This window comes from Carettochelys insculpta, chromosome 1 (assembly GCF_033958435.1).
Source record: "Carettochelys insculpta isolate YL-2023 chromosome 1, ASM3395843v1, whole genome shotgun sequence".
NCBI classification, from domain to species: Eukaryota; Metazoa; Chordata; order Testudines; family Carettochelyidae; genus Carettochelys; species Carettochelys insculpta.
The window spans coordinates 244,900,164-244,924,418 of record NC_134137.1 but is presented as its reverse complement, the minus strand read 5'-3'; the positions used below and the strand labels follow the sequence as shown (position 1 = coordinate 244,924,418).

Below are 24,255 nucleotides of genomic sequence, written 5' to 3'. Positions count from 1 at the left end.
CAGCAATAGTATGAAGCTTTTTGGCTTTAGCAATCAATCTGGCAACACTGAAGCTGGCCTCTTGTGATGATTTGATACCTTCACTGATATTCTCATGAGACGGCAGTGTTTTGCATTTTGTTCTTGCAACTGTTTAATCAATGTCCTTTTGGAGGTACGTTGGGTGCTTTGTGGAAAGACGTCATTTCCACTTGCTTGGAACCATGGCTTCAACTGATAACTTGACCCAGCAAATAAGACATTCAGGCAGGATCAGCAAGATCACCAAACCACCTGAATCCAAATGCCAAGTAATCAGTGTGATAGGCTGTTTTGTATCTTGGTCTTTTTTTTTTTTTTTAAAGATTTGCTGTTTTGCAAACCCACCAGATCATCTGATGCAATATCTCTTTTCAGAAGTTTGTCCATTATCTTGGGTGAATTTCTGCAAGAAAATGGGATTAAAAAATTTAAACCAAAAACATAAAATGTAAGCTTATTGAATTTTTAATGTTTAAATGTGGTAAAATGTTCATGAATTCAAAAGAAGGAACAAAACTGATCAGAGTGAAATAATGCAAGTAGTCACACATGGCAATTAAATACAAAGTAGTACAGATACTAAATAATTATAATTGTGACTACTTCAAAGTGCCATTAAAGCTGGCATTTTCCCTGCGCTTGTGGGTATAAACATACCACTCCCGGCAATATATTGACTGCATGTGAAACTCAGGAACCTGAGGTGTCCTGCACATCCAGACAAACAGAACCCTGTATCTTGGGCAAATTATATATAAATGGCCAATAATAGATAGATTATGGCTGTTGTTTCATGTGTTATTAAAATACCCTTTTTTTAGAAGAAAAGTAAGCCTCTGCTGTTGCTGCAAAATAAACTTTTCAAACCAAATACTGTGAAATCAACTTTTCTTTTTAAGCCAAGTGCTGTGAAATCATATCAAACCATCATCAATCGTGCGCAAATATGTCATCAAAACTACTCCATGATGCCAGTTATGACTGGGTCAAAGGTAAGACTCAGTATGGATACGCCTACACAGCAAAGTTATTTTGAAATAGCAGCCACTAAATAACAATGCAAGCATTTACACAATGCAACTGATATTTTGAAATAATTTTGAAATAGTGAATCCTTATTTTGAAATTGGTAAAACTCCTTGTATGAGGAATACTGCCTATTTCTAAATATGCCATAGTGTGTTCAATGACCCTGTTTTGAAATAGGATATATTTTGTGTAGACTCTCTATTTTGAAACAGCTGAGCTTTATTTTGTGTGCAGCTGTGCTATTTTGGAATAAGCTATTCTTTAAAACCTCCTCTGGAATAGCTTATTCAGGAATAATGCTGCTGTGCAGCCATTGCCTGTGAGGGCACACTGACAGAAAAAGGAAGAAATTACTAATGTATCAAGGAAAATATAAAGAACAAAATGAAATCCAAAGAATCAGTTAATTGATAAAAGACTTACTTTACTAAATAAAAATTCTCTTTGACTGACTGATTGATTGATCCTTTGGGCTCCTAGTGGAGCATAGGGCCTTCACAGTCATTATCCATGTCTTGTGATCCTTATCAATAGTCTTGATTTGATCCGACGTTAAGCCAGCTGTTTTTATTTTGTCCAGGAAGCGTCAGCACCATGTTTATTTGGGACGTCCCCTTTTTCTCTTTGCCTTTGGATTCCATTCTAATGCTTGTCTCGTGATACATTCCTCACAGTCTTTATGCAGGATATAGCCTACCCATCGCCATTTTCTCATCTTGAGCTGGACCTCCATTGGCTTCTGGTTTGCTTTGGTCCACAAGGTTTTGTTTGGCATTCTATCATACCACTTTCACTGGAGAATGTATCTAAGGCATTTATTGACAAACTTCTGAATTTTCCTAGTGTTGCTCTGGACAACGCACCATGTCTCTGAGCCATCTCTTAATGATGGCAAAATTTCTGGCACACTTAAAACCCCATGGTGGCACACCAGTGTGTCGCCGTACACAGCTTGGGAAGTACTGCTCCATAAACATATCAACGGAATAAATGGTATTTATATTAAGTGCCACACAAACAAATGGATATAAACTGGCCATCAACAAGTTTAGCCTTGAAACTTGACAAAGGTTTTTAACTGTTAGAGAAGTTCTGGAACAGTCTTCCTAGGAGAGAAGTGGGGGCAAAAAAAAAATCTGTTTTCAAGACTGAGCGTGGCAGCTTCTTGGAGTGGATGGTATGATGAAGTTGCCTACAATGGCATCTAGCCCAATCTACAACTGCTATTAGCAAATATCTCCAATGACCAGAGACAGGACATTAGATGGGGAGGGCTCTGAGTTACTGCAGAGAATTTTTCTCAAGTTGTTTGGTTGGTGGATATGGCTGACAGGCTCAGGGTCTAACTGATCACTGATCCATTTGGGGTTGCAAAAGAACTCTCTCCTGGGTCAGACTGGCAGAGACATGAGGTTATTTTTGTAACAGCATAACCAATAGAGTAATTAGTGGATTCTCCATAAGTTGAAGCCTGTAAATCAAGATGTGCAGATATCAGTAACTCAGCCAGAGACTGTAGGTCTATTACAAGCAACGGTAGATGAGATTCTGTGGTCTGCAACGTGCAAGAGATCAGACTAGATGATCATGATAGTCTTTTCTATGACTCTATTAAAAATGAGGGATATTGGAGAGATTGGCCCAACTTAGGATAAACTCTACCACCCTATATAATTATGATCTCCCACAACCAGTATGTTTTGCTAGAAGAGTGGAACTGTCGACCTCCAGAGAGAGACTTCAATGTGACTGAACTTCTCAGTGTCTGACCTGAAATCTCGGGGCTTTCCAAGAAAAATGCAAAATATTGTTCTGGGAGCCCTACATAAAATTTGTCAAACACCATTTTCCACTAGAGCTAATGGGTGGTTTTTATTTTTGGGTAGTTTTCCAATTTATTAGACAAGGCATATTAGAGCTATGAGACTTTGAAATCTTACATTGTTTGGATTACAAACATTACGGGATGTGCAGGTGTACGAGCCCCTGACAGTGTAGCTGATGGGATTTGTATGTCGAGTATAAATATGTGGACAGAGCTGGCAAAGGGGTTTACTGCAGGGATAGATTCCTGGGTTAGTGTTTCTATGGTATAGTTTGTGGCTGCTGGTGAGGATTTTCTTAAGGTTGGGTGGCTGTCTGTAGGAAAGAACAGGGCTATCACCCAACGCCTGTGAGAGTGAGGGATCATTTTTCCATTATAGATTGTACATTCCCAATAATGCACTGGAGGGGTTTAAGATGAGGGCCTTAGGTGATGACAAGTGGTGTTATTTTCCTTCATGGGCTGATCATCTGGTATTCATGTGGCCCTGTCAATCTCCCACTGGGAAAAGTAAAGAAACGGATTGACAGGGCCAGACGAGTACCCAGAAGCCAGCTACTGATGGGCCAGAGGTGGGGGTTGGGGGATGGCAGCAGGGTACACGAGAAAATAAAGTGTTCCTGTTATGTATAAAAGCTATTTAAGGCAGGGAAGTGAGATAATGAGGTTATTCTTCACTGACTCCCTGACCAGGATGACTGCTGAGAACATCTAAGAAATGAAGACAAATGAGGATGAGAAGGACTGAGCCCAGACTGGAAAAGCTGTCTGGCCTGTTAAAGGAACATCTGTAGTTTTAAGCTGCAAGCAGTAATAGATTGCCTTAAAAAAACTCAATCTGCTTGAAATTTAAGATAAGAAATTGCTGCTTGTAACCAGCTTACTATCTAAGCTTATTACATTTTTGTTTCATTTGCTGAATAATCTGCTTTCAGCTATTTGCTATTTGCTATCCCTAATACATTGGCCATTTGCCACACGTAGTGAATGGGACATCGTAGTCTGGCAAATAAAGCTACTCGCTTCACATATGTGCCTCACCATGTGGTGGGAAAAGCATGTGGTGGCAGCAGCAGCAGTGGTTCTTGGCACAGTTCCTGCAGCTCTTGTGGTTGGAGCCATGCAGCTGCTGTGGCCCGGTGCAGCTCCCTTCGCCCTGGAGACTGTAGCCCAGCCTGGCACCCACAACCCAGCATGGTACTGAAGACACCGGCCCAGAGCAGTGCGGTTCCTGTGATCCTGGCTGAGTCACTGGAATATAGTTAGAGCAGGGCTGGGATGGGATGGGGGTGCCTGGCTCTGGGCAAGAGGGAGGGCACTCATTTAGAACTGGGGAGGGTGGGGTGCCTGCCTCTGAGGGAGGGGAAGGGCATTCATTTAGAGTGTGTGTGTGTGGGGGGCAGGTCTTCAGTGAATTGGAAGGCCGACAACCACAAGAGTGGTAACCTTCGATCTTTGAATTCCTTTTGGACACCTCTGCCTTATAAGCACTTGAAAACTATCGTTTGTATTTAATAAATTTGTCTTTGTTCTTCTCTAAAACCAGTTTGTGGAATTTATAAAGGGGATGGCGAGGCAATAAGTTGTGCATATCCTCTGCCACACTGAGGGAAGGGGGGAATTTCAGGATCTTATGTTGTACAGTTCCCTATATAAACAATACCATGTTGTTTACACTCTAAAAGGGATGTGCACTTGAGTTCTGGGAAATTGCTTAGCGGAACCCTTCCTATGCAGTACTGATTTCACATTTTTTTCTGCAGCTGGGTGTTTCCCTATCTGTGTGTCTGTTGGAGGAAGGCTGAGGGCCTGGCTCAGCAGGACAATGTAAGGATGTCAAGGCTGTTGGAACAGGTGGACTCAGTAGTTGGCCAATATAGAAGGTGGCATCCTGGGCGGGAGGGGGGGCAGTCACACTGTTCATCATCCTAAATCTTCTTTTGGATAAGATTTAACACTGTGTTTGGCAGTTTAAGCTTAATATCTACCTGATAATGCTTTCTGTAGTATTTGGTGTTTCTTTTAATGTATACTTATTCTTCTTGTTTTTGTAAATTTAACAATTGCTCATGAGCTTCAGAGGTAGGTAAAGATTAGAGCTCATGATCTGTGACACAAAGAGGGCTGTCATCTTACTTTTTACAATGCCATAGGACTAAACTAGGGGCCTCCATCCATCCAAGGCCTGGTCTACACCAAGAAACAAAGTTGATCCTGGATACGCAATCCTAGCTATGCCATTAGAGTAGCTAGAATCAATGCATCAGCTTTTTTTACCGGTGTAGATAGGGGCTCTATGGGCTCGTGCTGGCATCCCTTACTCCATACAATAGCATGCATCCAGGGAGATCGACTTCACACGCGTCACACATATGGCAAAACTGATCCCCAGAAAATTGACCGCAGTGTGCCGGCCCCCTACCTAAGTATAGCCATACCCCAGTCAGAGATGACTATAAGCTGGTGCACTCCAGTCAGAAAGGGGCTGGCTGCCTGTCCAGGATTGCCTTTGCTCCAAGACCATTTAGGGAGGGCAGAAAGACTGCAGCCATGCGTACCCAGGACTCTACTGCTCTTCCCCTACCAGGGAACAAGGGGAAAGTGCATGGCTTAAGTGCATTCCTCTCACTCCTAGCTGCTGAGGACAGGGGCAGAGGATACAGTAAACTCACATCCAGCAGCTTCGAGACTAGGAGGTTGCCAGATGTTCAAATATTCTGGATAACAGAGAGGTATATCTAGCAATGCATAACACCAAAGAAAAACAAGATTAGATATTAAGAAACAAATAAAAATGTAAAAACAACAAGTGGAAGTCAAATCCTAGTGAGGAAAATAGAAAGGAACATAAACACTCCCAAATTAAGTGTCATAATGTAGTAAGAAAAGCCAAAAAAGATTTTGAGGAACAGCTAGCTAAAAATTCAAAAAATGATAGTAAAATGTTTTTTAAATACATTAGAAGCAGGAAGCCCGCTAAAAAAGCAGTGGGGCCCTTGGACGATAAAGATATAAAAGGAGCGATCAAGGAAGACAGTGCCATTGCGGAGCGATTAAATGATTTCTTTGCTTCAGTCTTCACGGCTGAGGATGTTACAGAGGTTCCTAAATCTGAGCCAGCCTTTTTAGGTGACAAATCTGAGGAACTCACTCAGATTGAAGTGACATTAGAGGAGGTTCTGGAGTTAATTGATAAGCTGAATAGTAACAAGTCTCCAGGACCAGACGGCATTCACCCAAGGGTTCTGAAAGAACTCAAATGTGAAATTGCGGAGTTATTAACAGTGGTTTGTAACCTATCCTTTAAATCCACTTTGGTACCAAATGACTGGAAGACGGCCAATATAACGTCAATATTTAAAAAAGGCTCTAGAGGAGACCCTGGCAATTATAGACCGATAAGTTTAACATCAGTACCAGGCAAATTAGTAGAAACACTAGTAAAGAATAAAATTGCAAGGCACGTAGAAGAGCACGAATTGTTGGGCAAAAGTCAGCATGGTTTCTGCACAGGGAAGTCGTGTCTAACTAATCTGTTAGAATTCTTTGAAGAGGTTAATAAACAGGCGGACAAGGGGCACCCAGTGGACATAATATACCTAGATTTCCAGAAAGCCTTTGACACGGTCCCACACCAAAGGCTTTTATGTAAATTAGGCGGTCATGGGATAGGAGGAAAGATCCTTTCATGGATTGGGAATTGGTTAAAAGACAGAAAACAAAGGGTGGGAATAAATGGTAAATTTTCACAATGGAGGAGGGTAACTAGTGGTGTTCCCCAGGGGTCAGTCCTGGGACCGATCCTGTTCAACTTGTTCATCAATGATCTAGAAAATGAGGTAAGCAGTGAGGTGGCAAAGTTTGCAGATGACACCAAGTTGTTCAGGACAGTCAAAACCAAAAGGGATTGTGAAGAACTACAAAAAGATCTCAGCAAACTGAGTGATTGGGCAGCAAAATGGCAAATGAAATTTAATGTGGGTAAGTGTAAGGTAATGCATGTTGGAAAAAATAACCCAAATTACACGTACTACATGATGGGGTAAAATTTAGCTACGACAGATCAGGAAAGGGATCTTGGAGTTATAGTGGATAGTTCTCTGAAGACATCCACGCAGTGTGCAGCGGCAGTTAGTAAGGCAAATAGGATGTTAGGAATTATTAAAAAAGGGATCGATAATAAGACAAAAGATATCATACTTCCCCTATATAAAACTATGGTACGCCCACATCTTGAGTACTGCGTGCAGATGTGGTCTCCTCACCTCAAAAAAGATATATTGGCATTAGAAAAGGTTCAGAAAAGGGCGACTAAGATGATTAGGGGCTTGGAACGGGTCCCATATGGGGAGAGGCTAGAGAGACAGGGACTTTTCAGTTTGGAAAAGAGGCGATTGAGGGGCGATATGATAGAGGTATATAAAATCATGAATGGTGTGGAGAAAGTGAATATAGAAAAATTATTTACCTTTTCCCATAATACAATAACTAGGGGACACCAAATGAAATTGATGGGTAGTAGGTTCAAAACTAATAAAAGGAAATTTTTCTTCACACAGCGCACAGTCAACCTGTGGAACTCCTTGCCCGAGGAGGCTGTGAAGGCCAGGACTCTATTAGGGTTTAAAAAAGAGCTTGATAAATTTTTGCAGGTTAGGTCCATAAATGGCTATTAGCCAGGGATAAAGTATGGTGCCCTAGCCTTCAGAACAAAGGCAGGAGATGGATGGCAGGAGATAAATCACTTGATCATTGTCTTCTGTTCTCCTTCTCTGGGAAACCTGGCATTGGCCACCGTCGGCAGATGGGATGCTGGGCTGGATGGACCTTTGGTCTGACCCAGTATGGCCATTCTTATGTTCTTAACAAGAAGTTCTGTGGTATCTCATAGATCAACAGATATTTTGGACCATATATGTTAGTCTATAAGATGCCACAGGCCTTCCTGCTTTTTTTGCCGATACAGATTAACACAGCTACCCCTCTGAAACAAAAACGTATATGGAGTATTTACCTACAACAGTAGTATTGTACACTGTTAACTTAAACTGCATTTATTAATATTTACTTTCATTTACGTATGGTTAAAACGCCAGTTATTCGAGAGTTCTGGATGACAGAATTATGGATATGAAATGTTTACTGTAATTCACAGCAGCTGTGCACTCTCTTACACACCCTGATAGTCAGGAGAAGAACAGCGTCTCCGTACGTGCAGCTTTAGCCCTCTGCCCTCCTGACATGGTGTCCTGGCCCCCCTCCCAGCCTCCAGCACTCTCAGCCCCCTGCTTCCATTCTTGAACATTACGTCCACACCCCAGCCCTGACTCCTGCACCCCCATATCCTCCAGCCGCCTGTCTTGACCCCCTCGCACCCTTAATCCCTTGACCTGTTTCCTGAAGCCTCCCCCACCCTGAGCCCTGCTTCATATTCCCACCCCTGCCCCCCCACGTGCTCCAGCCTCCTTCTCCCGAGCCCCTCACATCCTCGGTCCCCAACCCTGACTCCTGCACCCTCCTCATCCCGTGCCCTGATTTCCCCCTGCCTCTACCCCCTTGCCCTGATCCCCGAACTTAAAATTTCTTACATATACTATTGCCTCACCCCGCAACCCGCTGCCCTGAGCCCCCAGGAGATGTGACGAGACCGCATCTATATGCGCACCGAGTCACTTTCACCCCTGCTTCCAGTGCTAACAACGCATCATTCCATGCGCTGCACAGAGAGACCGCACGTGCTCCCCCCACCCGCAAACTCCTGTCCACAGCCGACCCCTAGAGCTGCCCGCACCTGCGGAAGCCTGTGCGCGCCGTGCACGCGGGATGTGCGTGTCCCCGCCTCGCGCGCGCACCCCGCGGCCGGGCGCGCGCACGTCAGGCCCTCCCTCTGTGCGGCCGAGAGGGAGGGGCCGGGCCGTCCCTATCTCAGCGCCGCGCGGGGGGCAGGGGGCGTGGCGTGGCGTGGCGTAGCGCACGATGGCGGCGGCCGGGCCCGAGGCGGTGCTGCCAGCCCTGGCGCAGCAGCTGAGACGCGCCGCTGGCGCCGAGCTGCTTTCGGAGGCCCCCGGTTGCCTGGAGACCGTGCGGCGGCTGGCTGGCCTGTTTCGGGAGGCGCGTCCCAGGTAGCGGGGAGGAGGCGGGGCCCCGCGCGGGGCACGTGGGACTGGGGGGGCGGGACGGGACAGGGCAGGGGGCCGCCTGGTCGGGCGGGGGTGTGCGTGTGCAGCGGTGATAGTAGTGGTAACGGGGTGTTGTTGTGTGTGTGGAGGGCTGTGTGCGCCCTTCGTGGGGGTGTACGTGGAGTGGGGTAGGGAGCTGACTGACTCTGTGTGTGTTTGTCCTTCTGTCTGTCTGTCTGTCTGTCCTGGGCTGTTTGTGTACTTGGGGGTGTATGAGTTGTGTGCAGACGTATACTGGGGTACCTTGGGGTGCCAACGTGTACTGGGGTGTGTGTGAGAAGGGGAGACAGCGGGGTTGGGCCTGTGCTTGGGGGTGTGTGTGAGAGAGAGCGAGCGAGAGCGTTGACTAGTGGTGTGTCTGTGGAGCTGGGACAAATGCTGTCGGAGTGGCGTGTCTGAACTCTCTCGGAGTGTGTGTATGGTGGGGTGGAGACACGCTGAGAGTAGTGGTGAGTCCCCCATGCTGGAGGCAGGGGCAGGTGAGGGAGAGTACACTTCACTGTCTGGACTTGCAGTTTCACTGGACCAGGGAGCACTGACAACAACCATTCTTTTTCCTCTCCAGGAGCTAGCTTCATTACTTTGAGGCCTTATCTAGGTGGGATTTTAGCCACTGGGGCAGAGCACTACTGTAAACGCAGTTTACAGAGTTGTGCAAAGAGTGTCTGTGCTAGTGATTTGCATCATTGCAGCAACATTAATAGCTAACTTCCAACTGTGAAATAGGTGGTTGGAGGGCAAGAGCTTGTTTGTTACAGTCCAGAGCAATTGTATGCCACCTCATGAAAAGATGAGAAAGTGAAACTGACAACTTTCACAGAAATTAAACAAGGTCCTGTTGAAAGTGTATAAGTGGGGAAGAAAGACATTTCTTCATTTTATTATTATCTGGGATGTGAGACACAGAATACCTATCTGTATCAGCACAAAGTTTATGTTTGTATAGTCTGTTTTATTTTTCCTTTATTTTTAGCAAGATCACAACTCTAAGGTCACATCTACAGTAGCACTTAGGCTGACAAAACTTTTGTCTGTCAGAGGTATGACAAAATCACTCCCAAACCAGCATATGTTTTGCTGACATGAATACTTAACGTGCACCGTGCTATATTGGCAGGAGATGCTCTCCTGCCAGCATAGCTATTGCCGCTCATTGAGCTGATTTTATTATGTTGATGGGAGTGTGCTCTTATATCAGAGTAACATGGCTGGCTGAATGATTTGACAGTGGTACCGCTGTGCTGCTCTTTGTGTAAGCACGCCCTTAGTGTCTTAGATAGACTTAATTGCTAGAGTTGTGTGACTTTTTTTTTCCTGTCTCATTTTTAAAAGATAACTAAGTTTCTCGCCTTCATGACTGGGGAGAAAAGTTTGAAAAGATGAACCCAAAGATTCAAGAACCCAGAAGTTTACGGGGACAGAAAGGAGACTGCTACTGGACTGCTCTTTTGTTTTGATAGTATATGGATGAGCACGGCCAGCTCTCTGTTACTATTCAACACGCAAGGCACGACATTCAGGCATTTGGAATTAAATTATTTTGTTAGTCTTTAAAGTGTTACTAGACTGATATTTTGCCTTAGCTTGAGACTTTAAAGCAGGGATGGCCGAATGTTTTGGCCTGAGGGTCATATTGGGGTTCAGAAATTTTTGTGGAGGGCCACATAGTAGCCTATCCCCTCTGTGACTCCTTGCTCCCTGTCTGTCCCACTCAGACCCCATGGCTGTGTCTACACGTGCCCCAAACTTCGAAATGGCCATGCAAATGGCCATTTCGAAGTTTACTAATGAAGCGCTGACATGCATATTCAGCGCTTCATTAGCATGCGGGCGGCAGCGGCGCTTCGAAATTGACGAGCCTTGCCGCTGCGCGGCGCGTCCAGACGGGGCTCCTTTTCGAAAGGACGCCACCTTCTTCGAAGTCCCCTTATTCCCATAAGCTCACGGGAATAAGGGGACTTCGAAGTAGGTGGCGTGCTTTCGAAAAGGAGCCCCGTCTGGACGCGCCGCGCGGCTGCAAGGCTCGTCAATTTCGAAGCGCCGCTGCCGCCCGCATGCTAATGAAGCGCTGAATATGCATGTCAGCGCTTCATTAGTAAACTTCGAAATGGCCATTTGCATGGCCATTTGCATGGCCATTTCGAAGTTTGGGGCACGTGTAGACGTAGCCCATGTCTCCTATTCAACATCCTCTGTAGACTGTGACCTGATGGCCCTCTAATTGCCCACTCAGGACCCTGTGTCCTATCCATCCCCCTTCTTGACTTCCCCCAGCATCTCCCTGCTTCCTTTCTTAACCAGGCACCCCAGCAATCCCTGTTCCATGACTGTGATGATGTTCTAGCTATGCCATCTGCAGCATCAGGACTGACAGCAGGAGGCTGTGAGAAAGGGGAGATTGAATGTGAGGGGCTGGGGGGGTAGCCTTCTGAGATGGGAGCTTGGGGGCTGATAGTTTGTGGACCCTTGCTTTGAAGACTCAAGTTCAGTTCTGTACTCTTCACCAGACTTCCTGTGTGACGGTGCCCTGGGGAAGTAACACTTGTGCCTCAGTTTCCCAAAGGTAAAAAATGGGGACAATAGCACTTATCTCCCTTACAGGAATGCTCTGAGAATAATGCATGGATTATTATAAGGTGCTCAGATACTGAGGTAGTGGGACGGTACAAGTACCTAACAACCAAGTGGAAATAAAAATAATCCTGTACCAAAGTATGGGATTCTTTTAGGAGTTTTGGGTCTTACTCAGGCATCATAATTACATGATATGGGCATTACTGTTAACTGCAGTTTAGTATGGGTGTGGTCTTGTACATTTGCTTTTCTTTTTAATACTCAAAAGCTTGTTTCCACTAAGAAACAGAGAAATATGAATGTGTATACGTGGATGGTGACTTTCTGCTTTTAATTTGCAAGACAATTGATTTTTGTCTCAGATGAAAACCTGGTTGCTGAAATCTGTGTTTTAATTTTCATTCAGGATGCTGTGGCTTGCTTTGCCTAGGGCTGCAGTGAAGGAAACATGACAATGCTAACTTGCACAATTCTCTCTTTAAAAAAGACAATATTCAGAATGTACTAGGCTGAATCCCTATATGCTCCCCATTCAATTTTTGCATGCAATTCAAGTTCTTGGTGCTAATCCATAAAGACCTTTTTGGGGTAGGGTATAAATCTCTATTGCGCTGAATGGGAATACAGGATGTTAATGGCACTTCATGTGAAATTGGGACACGCAGTGAGTAGACTTTAATCAGTGGAGTGTTCTTGGCTATGGATACTCCTACTGGAGCAAAGAAGAATGAGCCCAACTAGACACTTCAGAGCATGGTGCAAAGATCATTTCACAATGACTGGCAAAAGAACAAATTAAATGAATACAGAAATTCTTCCTAGTAAAAAGGAGGCTAATTGAAGACTGGGAAAACAAGACTGTCTTTATATAGAATGTAATGTGACTTTTCATTTACTGAAGTAACAGGTTTTTCAGAAGTGTATGAAATTTTGGCATGATGCTTAAAGGAACATGCCAATTTAAATCACACTTTTGTCTGAAGTTTTTACTTCCTACAGCATCAAAAATTAAGGTCTTTGGGAAAGGCTTATCTCTTTGTTCTGTTTGTACAGTGCCTCACGTGATAAGATCCTGGCCCATAACTAGGGATCCTATGTGTATGGTAATATAAATGTTGAATAACAGATTACAGGAAAACATTTTCGTGTAAAATTTACTGTGTACATTCTACAGCATTTTGAGGTTGGTCAGTGTCACTGTTTTACTTCCATGTTTGTGGGCCCTTCGCATAACAACAAGAAAAAGAAAGAAACGTTAGTTTAACTGCCCTCTCCCACCAGAAAAAATTGTAAAGTCACAAATGTTGGAGAATTTGGGGCAAGTGTAGTACCAGCAACTACTTTTAACAGGCTTCTTAAAATTGACTTAAGTCTTTCCAACCATCTGTTCTGCCTAAAATGATTATGTAGATAATTGCTTACGTATTTTTTAAACAATATTTTCACATCAACACATAAATACTTTTGATTCTGTTGAAGGAGCAATGCCTTGAGAGGAATGATGGTATTGTAAAGACTTGTACTGGGAACCACATCTGGATTCTGTTCCTGGATCTTTTGCAAACTTGGGCACATTGTTTATGGAGTAATTTTTTTTTTTCTGGAAATGGCAAACATCCCTGACCCCCCAAAAATTAGTTCTTTGTGCTTTGCTACCCCATACATGGAATGAGCTTTGTTAATAGTGGGAAGATAAATCCATTCATATATGCAAATATACAGATCCTATGGTGAGGAGAAACATAGAAACATATGTATATATGATCAAATAAAATAATTTGTTGGAAAAATCTCAGAATAAGCACACCTTTATATTTTACTAGACTTTATCATAAAAATCATTGTGCTACCTTTTTCTAAACAAATTTCTTTCTAGCTTATTCTTTTTGCTCAAAACAACCTATTTTTATAAACAGAAATAAGATATCATAATAGCTTGACTTTTTCATGATCCAGTGAACAGTAAAAAAATGCCTTTTGAACAATTGCTATGCTGTACAGCTACAGTTTTGCTAAACATATTTGTACTGAAAAGACTTTTATAACTGTTTTTACAATGAAATCAGTTAGAGCACACTTTTAGAAAATGTAATTACAGCTTTTGCTTGCCTTTTACCAATTTAAAATAATTGAACATTGTACAGTATACTAGAATGAGTTGCTTGCAGTAGCTTCTGATTTCTATATTTTGACATCGTTAGGAAAATATACCAAACCGTTCCATGTGGTGTTCCAGCTCATGACATAGGTAATAATAAAGGTAATTGTTAACAGACTCTAAAAGACTCTTATATTTTGAGTAACTTAATTGGTGTACTACTTTTAAAAACTTTTGCTGTTAATGGTTCTGTTTGGCATCTTGACTCAACAGTGCAAATGTGACTTTCGTGTATGGGACTGAATATAGTTGGATGTGCCTTTCCCAGACAATGTTTCAGTGTTTGGGGGAAAAACAATATGCCTTATGTATGTGTGGATGCATGCATAGATTCTGTGAAATGTTAATCTCCAAATCATGTAATTTTCTGGCTTTTTGTATGTCTGTAAATAGCAGTAGTTCCCTCGTCGGTGGGGGGCTTGAGTGAAACATTTTTTGTATTTTAGAATTAAACAAAATAACATTATTCATCAAGTGAAACACTTTTTTCTCATGACCGAGGGACAAATTTTGCACAATTTTATATTATGTAGTAATTTCTTTTAGTTGTCACGTCAGAAACTCAGTTAACAAAGGAATTGATATCCAAAATGTAAGCTTGCGTAGGAAAATGTTTGTTCACAGATTATATATCTAAATGAATAGCATTGACTTAAATGCAAAATAAATATTTTATTTATGATAATCTATATTCTTTTTTTTATTCCTGGTTTGGTTAATGGGATAAGACCATTTTTGAAATAACTATGACAGAATTCATTATCCTATGTAGCTAGATATTTGAGGTGAATCAGGATTTCTTCTGAACAAGCATTACATTACTAAAACATAATCATTTCTATGTGTTCCATAATTATTGCTGCCTAGGCATTGTTGCCTGCACCATTTTCTTCCCCGTTTTTGCCCAGTACTGTGTTTAGCTTGCAAGGTATTTTGCTTCTGTCTCTCTCAAGCTGTAGCATTTAAATGCTCCTTTGATGGTTTGAGCACCTTAAATTCATCTAAGGGTCAAAGTGCCTGGATCCTGGTTTCCCATCTCAACTATGTCTGGTTGATGGTGTTGGACTGAGTTAAACGCTCTGTGCAGTAACACCATGCTGAACTTCTTTGTGTAGCAGAATTTTACCTGAATCTATACTGTATCAAATATGAATTATTGTCTGTCTTTAGCCTGTTACATTCATTCCCTTTCTAAACATAAATTTAGGGGGGAAAAAAGTATTCCGACAGTTGTGTTTTGGAAGCTTTTCAGACATCTGTGTCACAGGACCTGGAGATTTATGCTTGCTGCTTTTGTGAGGCATGCATATAAGCTCCAGCATAACTTTTAGTATCCATTCTCTTCAACTGCTCTAACTCGGAAAGGGGAATGGCCTGTATAGAGGAGGAAACCTCCACTCCTGTAACTACAGTTCCTAACTTTTTTTCAAATCTCGCATCATGGCAAGCTATTCTTAAGAATTGCATAGTTTTCCCCTGTTCATGTAGTAAAAAAGAGAGAGGTAAATTTTCTTCCTTTTCATTCCCAGGTGTGCAGGTTGGTGTAGTCAGTCTTGAATTAGTTGTCTCTTTTTCTCTCTCCCCATTGTATGAATTCCCTTTGTCCATCATAATCATTGCAGTAATCCACAGAGGTCCCAGCTGAGATAGGAGCCTCATTGTGCTGGGTGTTGCACGTACACAAAATATGACAGATCTTGCTTTGGAGAGTTTACAAACTAAATAAATAAAGACAAAAGGTGTGGAGAAAAAAAATCCCAGTTTAGGATTGAGGTAGAGGGAGAGATTGACTTGCATTAACTCTCATAGGAGTTCTAGTGAAAGGGGTTGGGAACTGAACCCAGATCACTGAGTTCCATTCCAGTGCCTTAACCACTAGAGACTATGCTTTTCATTTGCTCTTCATTTGAAAGTACACTATTACCTCCTTTTAGAGCCTGCTTTCATCAGTGTGGGCATGACCCAAAGGCCCTGAAGTCAACAGAAAGCTTGTGAAAACATGGAGTTCAGGTTGCAATCATACAATGGTGTTCTTTTTCTTTTGCACAGTTGAATATTCTTGAATTCACATTTGGGAGGAGAAAAACCAGGGAATGCACACGTAAAGTTAACACAAGATAACAGGGCAAGGGATCATTCACTGAAATTGAAGTGCAGTAAATCAAAACTGCTGAGTGCTTATTTAAAAAAAAAATGGTAATTGCTGAAGCTTGCTGTTTAGGGCACGTACACCAAGGACTTAGATAAGATTCAAACATGTTTAAACATGTAGTGGTTATCAGGGATCTCATCTTCATGTTTCAGCATATAAACTACCCACTGAGTCTCTCTGGGATTAGATAAACTTCTCTCTGGGCATTTACTGTAGTCTTGTTCTTTTCTGTAAAGCAGTGGTTTTTGTCTGGTAGTCAGCTGACCATGTCTGAGATTTCGAAAAAGGTCTGCATCTCCATTCAAAAATTTTTGAGGGTGTGTAAATGGAAAAAGTTTGAAAGCCCTTGTACTGTAACATCGGGTGCTGGACACAGTTGGCCTGAGTCAGTATGCTGACTCCTAATTACTATGTTCCTACATGATCCTATGTATCTTTTGTGTACATAGGAATAGTATGTGTGATTTGATTGCTGATGGTCTGAGTGTTGTTACTTAAGAGCTGCATGAAAACTGAGTCAGCATATGACCTGTGATCAGTAATGATTGCTCTTTGCTATGTTGAAAGGATGGTGAAAGGTGGGACTGTCACTTAAGACTGAAGGCTTCTGTGTTGTGCTATCTAATTTTTGTAATTTCCATGAAGCACAAGGTGGTTGTGTGGGTATTTTAGTGCTCCTGATGAACTGGTGCACTGAATTACTTAAATTTTGCTAGTTATGTGCTTGGGATATCTTTAAATTAGGTCCTTGATTTTTAGGGGAAGGCAAGATTTTACAGGAGTAAACAGTAGACTTAGTATAACGTAAAAAAACAGTGAATCCCCTCTACTCAATGATTTGGTATGTCTGGATGATTGTTTTCTTATTACAGAAATGTGTGCTATATTATTTCAACTCTACAATGTTAAATTTTAAATCAACATTACTTGAATAATAAACTTTGACAGATTTTCTTTTCTAAACAATATTTTCCAGCCCCACTTACAATCTTCCTTTACTTACTGCAGTTATACTTTATTCCAGAGAACTGGCAGATGAAGGTATATTCCAGAGTCTACTGAACATCTTGACTAAAGCTTCATGTGAAGTAGAATTGGCCTGCAAGGATTCAATGGAATTGGCAACTCTAGACACAAGTCTGCTGTTTATAGCAGAATGTTTCAGATGTCTACGGAATGCATGTGTTCAGTGTGCCAGGAATCAAGATATTATGAGGTATAGTTATGATTCTTATTAGTATGCAAATTTTAGTGTCTAAATCATGTTTTGATTCTTATCTAATCTATTTTATCCTGTTGTATTCATGTTTGACCTAATTGTTATTTTCCACTTAATAGAATTCTTAGGGGGAAAATATTTAAGATTATAAAAATTCATTATCAGACTTAAGGGTGCTGGATTGTGATGAAAATACATACTTGTCCTCTGAAGAAAAGAAATTGATTGTGATCAATGTAATATTTATGATGCTGTTCAGTGTTAATTTTCTAGCTTGTAAGTGGATTGTGAATGATGTGATAGGGAACACATTCTTAGAAGTGTTTAACCTTAGCTGACCTTTCAAATTAAAGACAGGCTTTATGCTTTTTAATACATACAGGTTTACGTACTGTATGTGTCAATTTTCAGTGTGCTATCTTGAGTAAGTTGTGTTTTCACAAACATGGACTGTCTAATATGGATGTAAATGGTCTGGATTCTGCTCTCAATTATGTAGTGTCATCCCCATCTATTTCAGGTTTTACGTGCGTATTTCAAGTGTAATTCAGTATTAACTTTTTTTTAGAATATCAGTTGTCCACTCTGGATTTGCAAAAAAAAAAAAGTTAAATAGCGAGTAATACTTTGTTTGCTCTTGCAGTGCTTTTCATTTCCAAAGTGCTGTTAGCTAGTTAAAATGTAATAGCTAGCCAGAAAATAGCCAATTATATGAAACTGGCGTTCAAAATGTTGAACCTTATTCTTTCTGGGACTTTTCAAACTTGATTTACTGAATTATGGAGGTGATAGAAATTGGATTTTCTGTCTTATATTGTGGCAGGAATAGCTAAAGTTAATTAACAGAACTCCATAAATACTGTGATAATGTTCATATGAGGATGTTGCATCTGTTAAATTTATTTTTCTGAAAAGACCTGCGTAACTAAAAAAAGTCTGTCAATGGAATTTACTGGTAATATCAATAAATGATTGCTTAAATATGTTTTATAGTGCGGCTTCCTCAGTTGAAATTTTTCAGGCTTCAGTGTTTAATTACATTCCAAAATGAGGGTTTTATAATATCTCATGGTTGCATTCTATGACACAAACTATTCAAATATTTTCAAACTACTGAAGTCCTCTTTTCAGTCAACAAAAACTATGAATAGTTGTTGCATTATTTCCCACCACAACAATTAAGTACAAATGCATCTAAAATTCTGAAATATTAAAATTTTGGGTGAAATGATTATATTTTACACACGGGGAAATTCTGCCTCACTGTGCAGTGCAGAATTTTACATAAATTAATTGTGTGCAGAATTGCCTTTCCCTCCCTACCCAGAAATGTGATGCAGTGCTGCTATCCACCACTAGAGGATAGTGGGTCCAGAAGAGCCCAGCTTACATATAGAAGATGCATGTTGCTCCTATCTGGTCCAGTACCCTCAGATCCTCAGTGGTCCTCATTGAAGGATTTTGCCAGATGGGGGGAGGTTAATGCCCCTTGGCCCCTGGCTGCCTACCATTGACCCGCCAGCCCTGGCTCCCTAGCCCTGTGTGGGGTGGCCAGGGTTTTCTGGTCTGCCAGTCCTGGCCCAGCTGCCCTCCAGGGGGCTGTCAGGAGGCCAGATCCATATGCCCTCCTGCCCTGGCTATCTGGTCTAGGAACATCTCTGCTGGATGAGGGATGTTGCCAGACCAGAGAGTGCCGGTTTTAGGAGATGCAACCTGTACAGGTGGGAGTAGGGAAGGGCCAGGAAGGAAGAGGACTGCTAGTTTCTAGGTTGGCATAAGGATCTTTTAAACTCTCTACTGTTGGGGGTATCTTTGTGTTTTCTGTATTGTTCCAGGCATACTTGCTGAGTAATGTAGTGGGACAATAATGGCATATTTCATAACTAAATTATCTAAAGGTTTGTTTATGAAAATATTTCCATTTAGTAACAGAAATGCCTAATTAAATTCTAACAAATTTGGATTTTTTGTAGTGCAAACAGGGAAAAGACTGAATCTGGATTCAGTAACGGTCATTTTATAGGACACGTTGGCCATGTCTGCACTTAGTAAAAACTTCAAAATGGCCATACTAATGGCCAAATTGAAGAATACTAATGAGGTGCTGAAATGCATATTCAGCGCCTTATTAGCATGATGGCGGCTATGGCACTTTGAAAGTGCTTTAGTTCGCTCCCATGGGGTGCTTCCACACTGGGCTCCTTTTCGAAAGGACCCCACCAACATTGAAATCCCCTTATTCCTTTAGAAAAGGACCCAGTGTAGACGACCCACGCAGGAGTGAAATGCGGCACTTTTGAAGTGCCGCAGCTGCTGGCATGCTAATGAGGTGCAGAATATGCATTTCAGCGCCTCATTAGTATTCTTTGATTTGGCCATTAGCATGGCCAGTTCAAAATTTTTACTAAGTGTAGACGTAGCCCTTATGATAAACTTGTTGTTCACAGCATTGAAGAGTACAGGTAGACTGGAAAGGAAGGTGTTGCTGGTGGCTCAGAAGGGAAGAGGTACACAGTCAGATGAGCTCCTGTTGTTTTGTGTTTAGTCAATGTAGCTGGGTTTGTTCTTATGGAGGAGTTGAGGACGCAATGGGCTGGTCTGTCCCATTGTTGAGGAGTGACCTTTAGGTTGGGATGTATAAGTGGAGTGGGAAAAGATGTTTGTGTACAGTCATATGCTACATCACATTAATTGCACATATTAAATTCATTCTTTGAACTGTGTCTAGCATAGTTATCTATGAAACTTAGGTATCTGAGGTTTTATAAATAATAAATACTTGCTGTTTTAGTGGTCATGCAGTGTCTGTAGACAAATGAGGTAGCTATTGTGTTGCTGAAACCAATTTGCTGATCTCTAGCAATAGTGAGCTCCACTCCATCCCTGTGTGTACCTGGTGCACTGACTTCTATCCAGCCTGCATTAGGTGGGTATAAAAGCTGAGGTCTTTGTGAGGGGCATGAAACTGTAAACTTTTAACTCAGAAACTATGGTTAAGCGAAGCCTGAAGTAAAAAGCTAACATTTTGTTTACAAGTGTCAAACTCATTTCCCCCCAGTTCATCTTTGCCTGTGGTACTTTATTCTGCATCCACTGAAGTCAAGTGAAAGGCTTCAGAGAGATTAGAATCAGCCTGTGATATTTTGTGATGTAACTTTTTTATTTCCTTACTGGGCTTAAAATTCAACTTCCTCTTTGTTTTAACTAAATAATAGGAATTTGGGTCTGATTGAAGAGTCTGTCCACTTGATCCAGTTGCTTCATGGATTAGAAGTTGAACAGGAGTTGTTACTGCCTGGTAAGAAAGTATGCATTTTGATTAATATATAACTTGCACTATTCTGAAAATGTATTACACCTGTCCTTCAATTTATCAGTGTAGTTTTTTAATGAAAACTGTTCATAGGGTGAAAATTTGTAAATTGAAAATGCAGCTTCTGGTAGAGCACTAGCTTTACTGTAGATGCTCAGATGAAGATTGGTCCTTCTATTTAGAGGAAAATAGTGTTCATAAATTGAAAAATAGGTATACATTTATATAGTTGTAGTGAAAATTCATAAATTGGAAGTTCGTAAATTGAGGGATAGATGTATATTACTTGGTGGCAGTTGTATAAATTTGTAGCATTATGTCCTGAAATCAACTTTTTTTTTTTTTTTAAATAAATAAGCTAGCTGGTTCTTCACTTGAAACTTGGCATGCTTCTTTCCTAATTCATATAGTAGTGCCTTGAGTTACACAAGGGTTGTGTTTCCACACACCCACACGTAACTAGAATTTCCTGTAAGTCGGGAGGGTGGCTTTTTTCCCAGATGAAGTGCATGTTCTGCAGCTGGGGAAGCAGTAGGAGCACCTGAAGCTCCTTTTTCGAAAGGTAAGTCCTGGGGTTGAGGGGTGCAGTTGGGAAGGGTTAAGCCTGGCAGTGGGCTGGGGCCTTGGAATGGGTTAAGCCTAAAGTGGGTTAGGGCTGCAGGGGGGCAAAGGGTGGAGTTGAGCCAGAGCTGTGAGGGGAGCGGGGGGGTTTGAGCTAGAACCACATGCGGGGGTGGTGAACCGGAGCTGTGCTTGGGTGGGGTGCTGGGCTGCAAGGGGTTTGAACCAGGGCTGGGAGGGTTGAGCCGTAGCTGTGTGCAGTGGGGGGTAGGAGTTGAGCTGGAGCTGTGCACCGGCGTGGTGAGCCAGAGATGCATGGCGGGGTAGTTTGCTGGAGCCGTGTGTGGGTGAAGAATGGGGCTCGGGGGCTTGAGCCGGGACTAGGGGTAGCAGGATTTTGAGTTGCACTCAAATCACATTAATGTGAGTTAAGTGCAGCTTGAAATCGCACATTTTGAGCGATTTCATTTTGAGGTTTTCCTGTATTGGTATACAAAGAATAGCATGTTTCTCCTAGGTGTATACAATATAATGTAGCTGGTGGTATAAAAGTGGCCTGAAGGAGTAAAGCACCCAAATCTGACTTGTCAGTAGGAATTTGGTATCTAACTCCTTTATGTAACCTGTAAAACACGAGCTCCAAACCTTTCTCCTGTATGTTGTTTTACTAGGTCTATAATATGTTCCTTTACTGTTTCCTGGAGATTGTTATGGAGAAGAGATAAGGAGACTTCCATAAAATTATCAGGATATTTAAACTGGCAAAAAAGAAAAAATTCCTATGATGGCACCACTTGAAATATCTTTTGCTGTCTTATTTTCTTACACTTGATTTGATGTCATGGAGAAATTAGCATATCCATTTTTCTTTCCCTGACATTCTAGAAAGACACTGTTCCCTGGATTCAGATAAATTATGTGCTGGCAGCCTCTCTTTACATACCTGTACCACTCTTTCTGGCCAGTCAGGACAATATATACAATAGAGCTGTGTCTACGCGTAAGCACCTCTTGGAAAGGGCAAAAATCGGACATCTACGTGGGCTGGGCCGGTGCACACATGACACCCATGTTTTCAAAAACTCCAAACTCTGCTGGTGCATGGGGGCAGGTAACTTTGTCCCGTGGTGGGGGATGTCACCATGCTGCTCTGCGTGGTGGCAGACACAGTGTACCCCTTACAGCCGTGGCTTATGCAGTCACGTACAGGCTATCTTGACCCCACCTGAGAGGTGTTCGGTGTCCAGCTCAACCAGGCCCACAACATGGTTGAGCTGGCCTTTGGGTGCCTGAAGAGGTGGTGGTGGTGCCTCCACTTGTGGTTGGAGGTCAGGTCCTGAATGTGCCCCAGGTGGTGTGTGCCTGTTGCTCCCTCTATAACATCGTGGAGGGCAAGGGGGGACGCTTATGTCTGGGGGGGTGCCAGAAGTACCTGCCCCGGGTATGAGCAGCCGGGTGTCACCCCCATCCGCCAGGCCCACCAGGACAGCCTCTGAATCAGGGAGGCCCTCCAACGGAGCTTCATGGCCAGGCTCCAGTGACCCCCAACCACGCACGTCCACCCCTTGCCATCCCCAACTCCACCACACATGCACCATTCCTCCCTGAAGAGCATGGCACACAGGCGTGTTAGCAAAATGAGCCATGTATCTATGCACTGCTTAGATTCTGAACAGGAAATTGTGTGTGGTGGGGAGCAACAGTGTACTGTGGGCGGGCAGGCTCTCAATGTGGGGTGGGGGGGCAGGAGGGATCAGTCCATGGCTGGGGTGGTAGGCTGCGAGCCCCATCAGCCCTGGGATTCTGTGCCCCCCGCCCTCCCGTCCCAGGTGTGGGGTCCTCAGTGGGGCAGGGAGGGAGTGGGGAGCACCGCGAGGTACGGTCATAGGAGGGGCTCAGCAGGGGGTGGCAGTGGGCTGGGCGGGATGAGATGGCCATATTGGCTGCATGCTCCCCCAGGGTGCTGCAGATGCCCTCACGGTTCATAATAAGCCTGTCTCAGGCTGCCCTCTGCCACGCAAGATTGGCCTCAGTGAGCTGAAGGTGTCCCTCAGCCTGGTGGTAGCTGACCAGGTCCTCCTCCGCCTGCCAAGGGGCTCTCTGGCCCTGGCCCCAACAGTGGGCTGTGTCGGGAGTGGGGAGCTGGGCACTGTCCACCTCCACCACGGGCTCTCTGAGATGATGGAGGCTTGGGGCTCTCCCGGCCCTCAGATGGCGCAGCTGTATGGAGAGGAGGACAGCGTGTTGGTACTGTATCATGGCCCTAGGGGCCGTGACTTTGAGGCGGCATCTCTTTCTCCCCCCCACTTCGGGCACCGTCCACCCTCCCAGGGGCCATGCATCCCGTCCGATGGCACAGCAGCAAGGGGCATCTTGGGCAGGTGGGGGGTTCCTGGCCCATGTGGAGTGGTCCCTGAGTGTTGTCCAGTCCTGACTACAGTTCATGGTGCTGTCCACAGGGGACAGGTGCTGGCTGTCACCATCAGCTGTCATGGGGTGCTGTGTGCCACGCCAGCTCAGGAGGTGTCTTGCCCAGGATGACTGATCCTGTGCATGGCCAGCTGGCAGATGCATCACCCCCACCCCACATACCAGGGTGTGTGCCGTGCTGTGAACATGCCCGAGGGTTCCCCGGCAACATCTGGTGATGCCCAGCTCCCAGTTGCCTGGCTGGACGAATGGGAGGGGATGTAGATGGTAAAGTTCCCCCTCCTTGATTGACCACTTGGTGGTCACGTCCACCTCCTGGGTCCCTGGTCTAGGCTGCTCCTCTGTCTCCAGCTCATCTGCCGAAGTGTTGAGGACTGGCCGTGTTGGGGAGTTGTCTGTGCCCCAAGATGCCCTGTAGCTCCCTATAGCAGGAGCAGGTGGACGGAATTACCCTGGAATAGCCAGCCTGGTCCTGGGCCTGGACATAGCCCTGCTGCAGTTCCATAGTAAAGTAAAGGACTTGGTCTGCAGTGAACTCTGGGTGGCCCCTTGTGAGGAGGCCCTGGGTCAAGCGGGCAAATGCAGCAGTATTTTATCGCTTTGCACCCATTTCATGGAGGACCTTTTCCTCCTTCCATGTGCCGAGGAGGTCCCTCAGCTCCTGCTTTTTGTTGTTTTTTTTTTGTTTTCCTTGCCCCTGGGAGCCCTGCAAGGACTCTGAGGGGGGCTCCTGTGGGGGCTGGCAGCTCCTGTGGAGGCCGCTGCTGCTCTGGGGCTGTACTGAGGGCATGCTG

General features: G+C 43.6%; 1 protein-coding gene and 1 long non-coding RNA gene across 2 annotated transcripts in view; both read left to right on the top strand.

The window, feature by feature from the left end:
- The first annotated feature begins 203 nt into the window (after positions 1–203).
- The window catches only part of ATXN10 (ataxin 10), a 194,609-nt gene continuing 170,557 nt past the window's right edge, over positions 204–24,255 (top strand). The window contains exons 1-5 of the mRNA XM_074998099.1: positions 204–290; positions 921–1,013; positions 8,846–8,997; positions 16,963–17,154; positions 20,373–20,455. Coding sequence (XP_074854200.1) covers positions 204–290; positions 921–1,013; positions 8,846–8,997; positions 16,963–17,154; positions 20,373–20,455 — 607 coding nt within the window. The remainder of the gene's footprint in view (positions 291–920; positions 1,014–8,845; positions 8,998–16,962; positions 17,155–20,372; positions 20,456–24,255) is intronic.
- LOC142018025 (uncharacterized) lies at positions 10,405–14,370 on the top strand. The gene is made up of 3 exons (XR_012646657.1): positions 10,405–10,561; positions 11,562–11,617; positions 12,035–14,370. It is a non-coding gene; the product is annotated as an uncharacterized LOC142018025 (long non-coding RNA).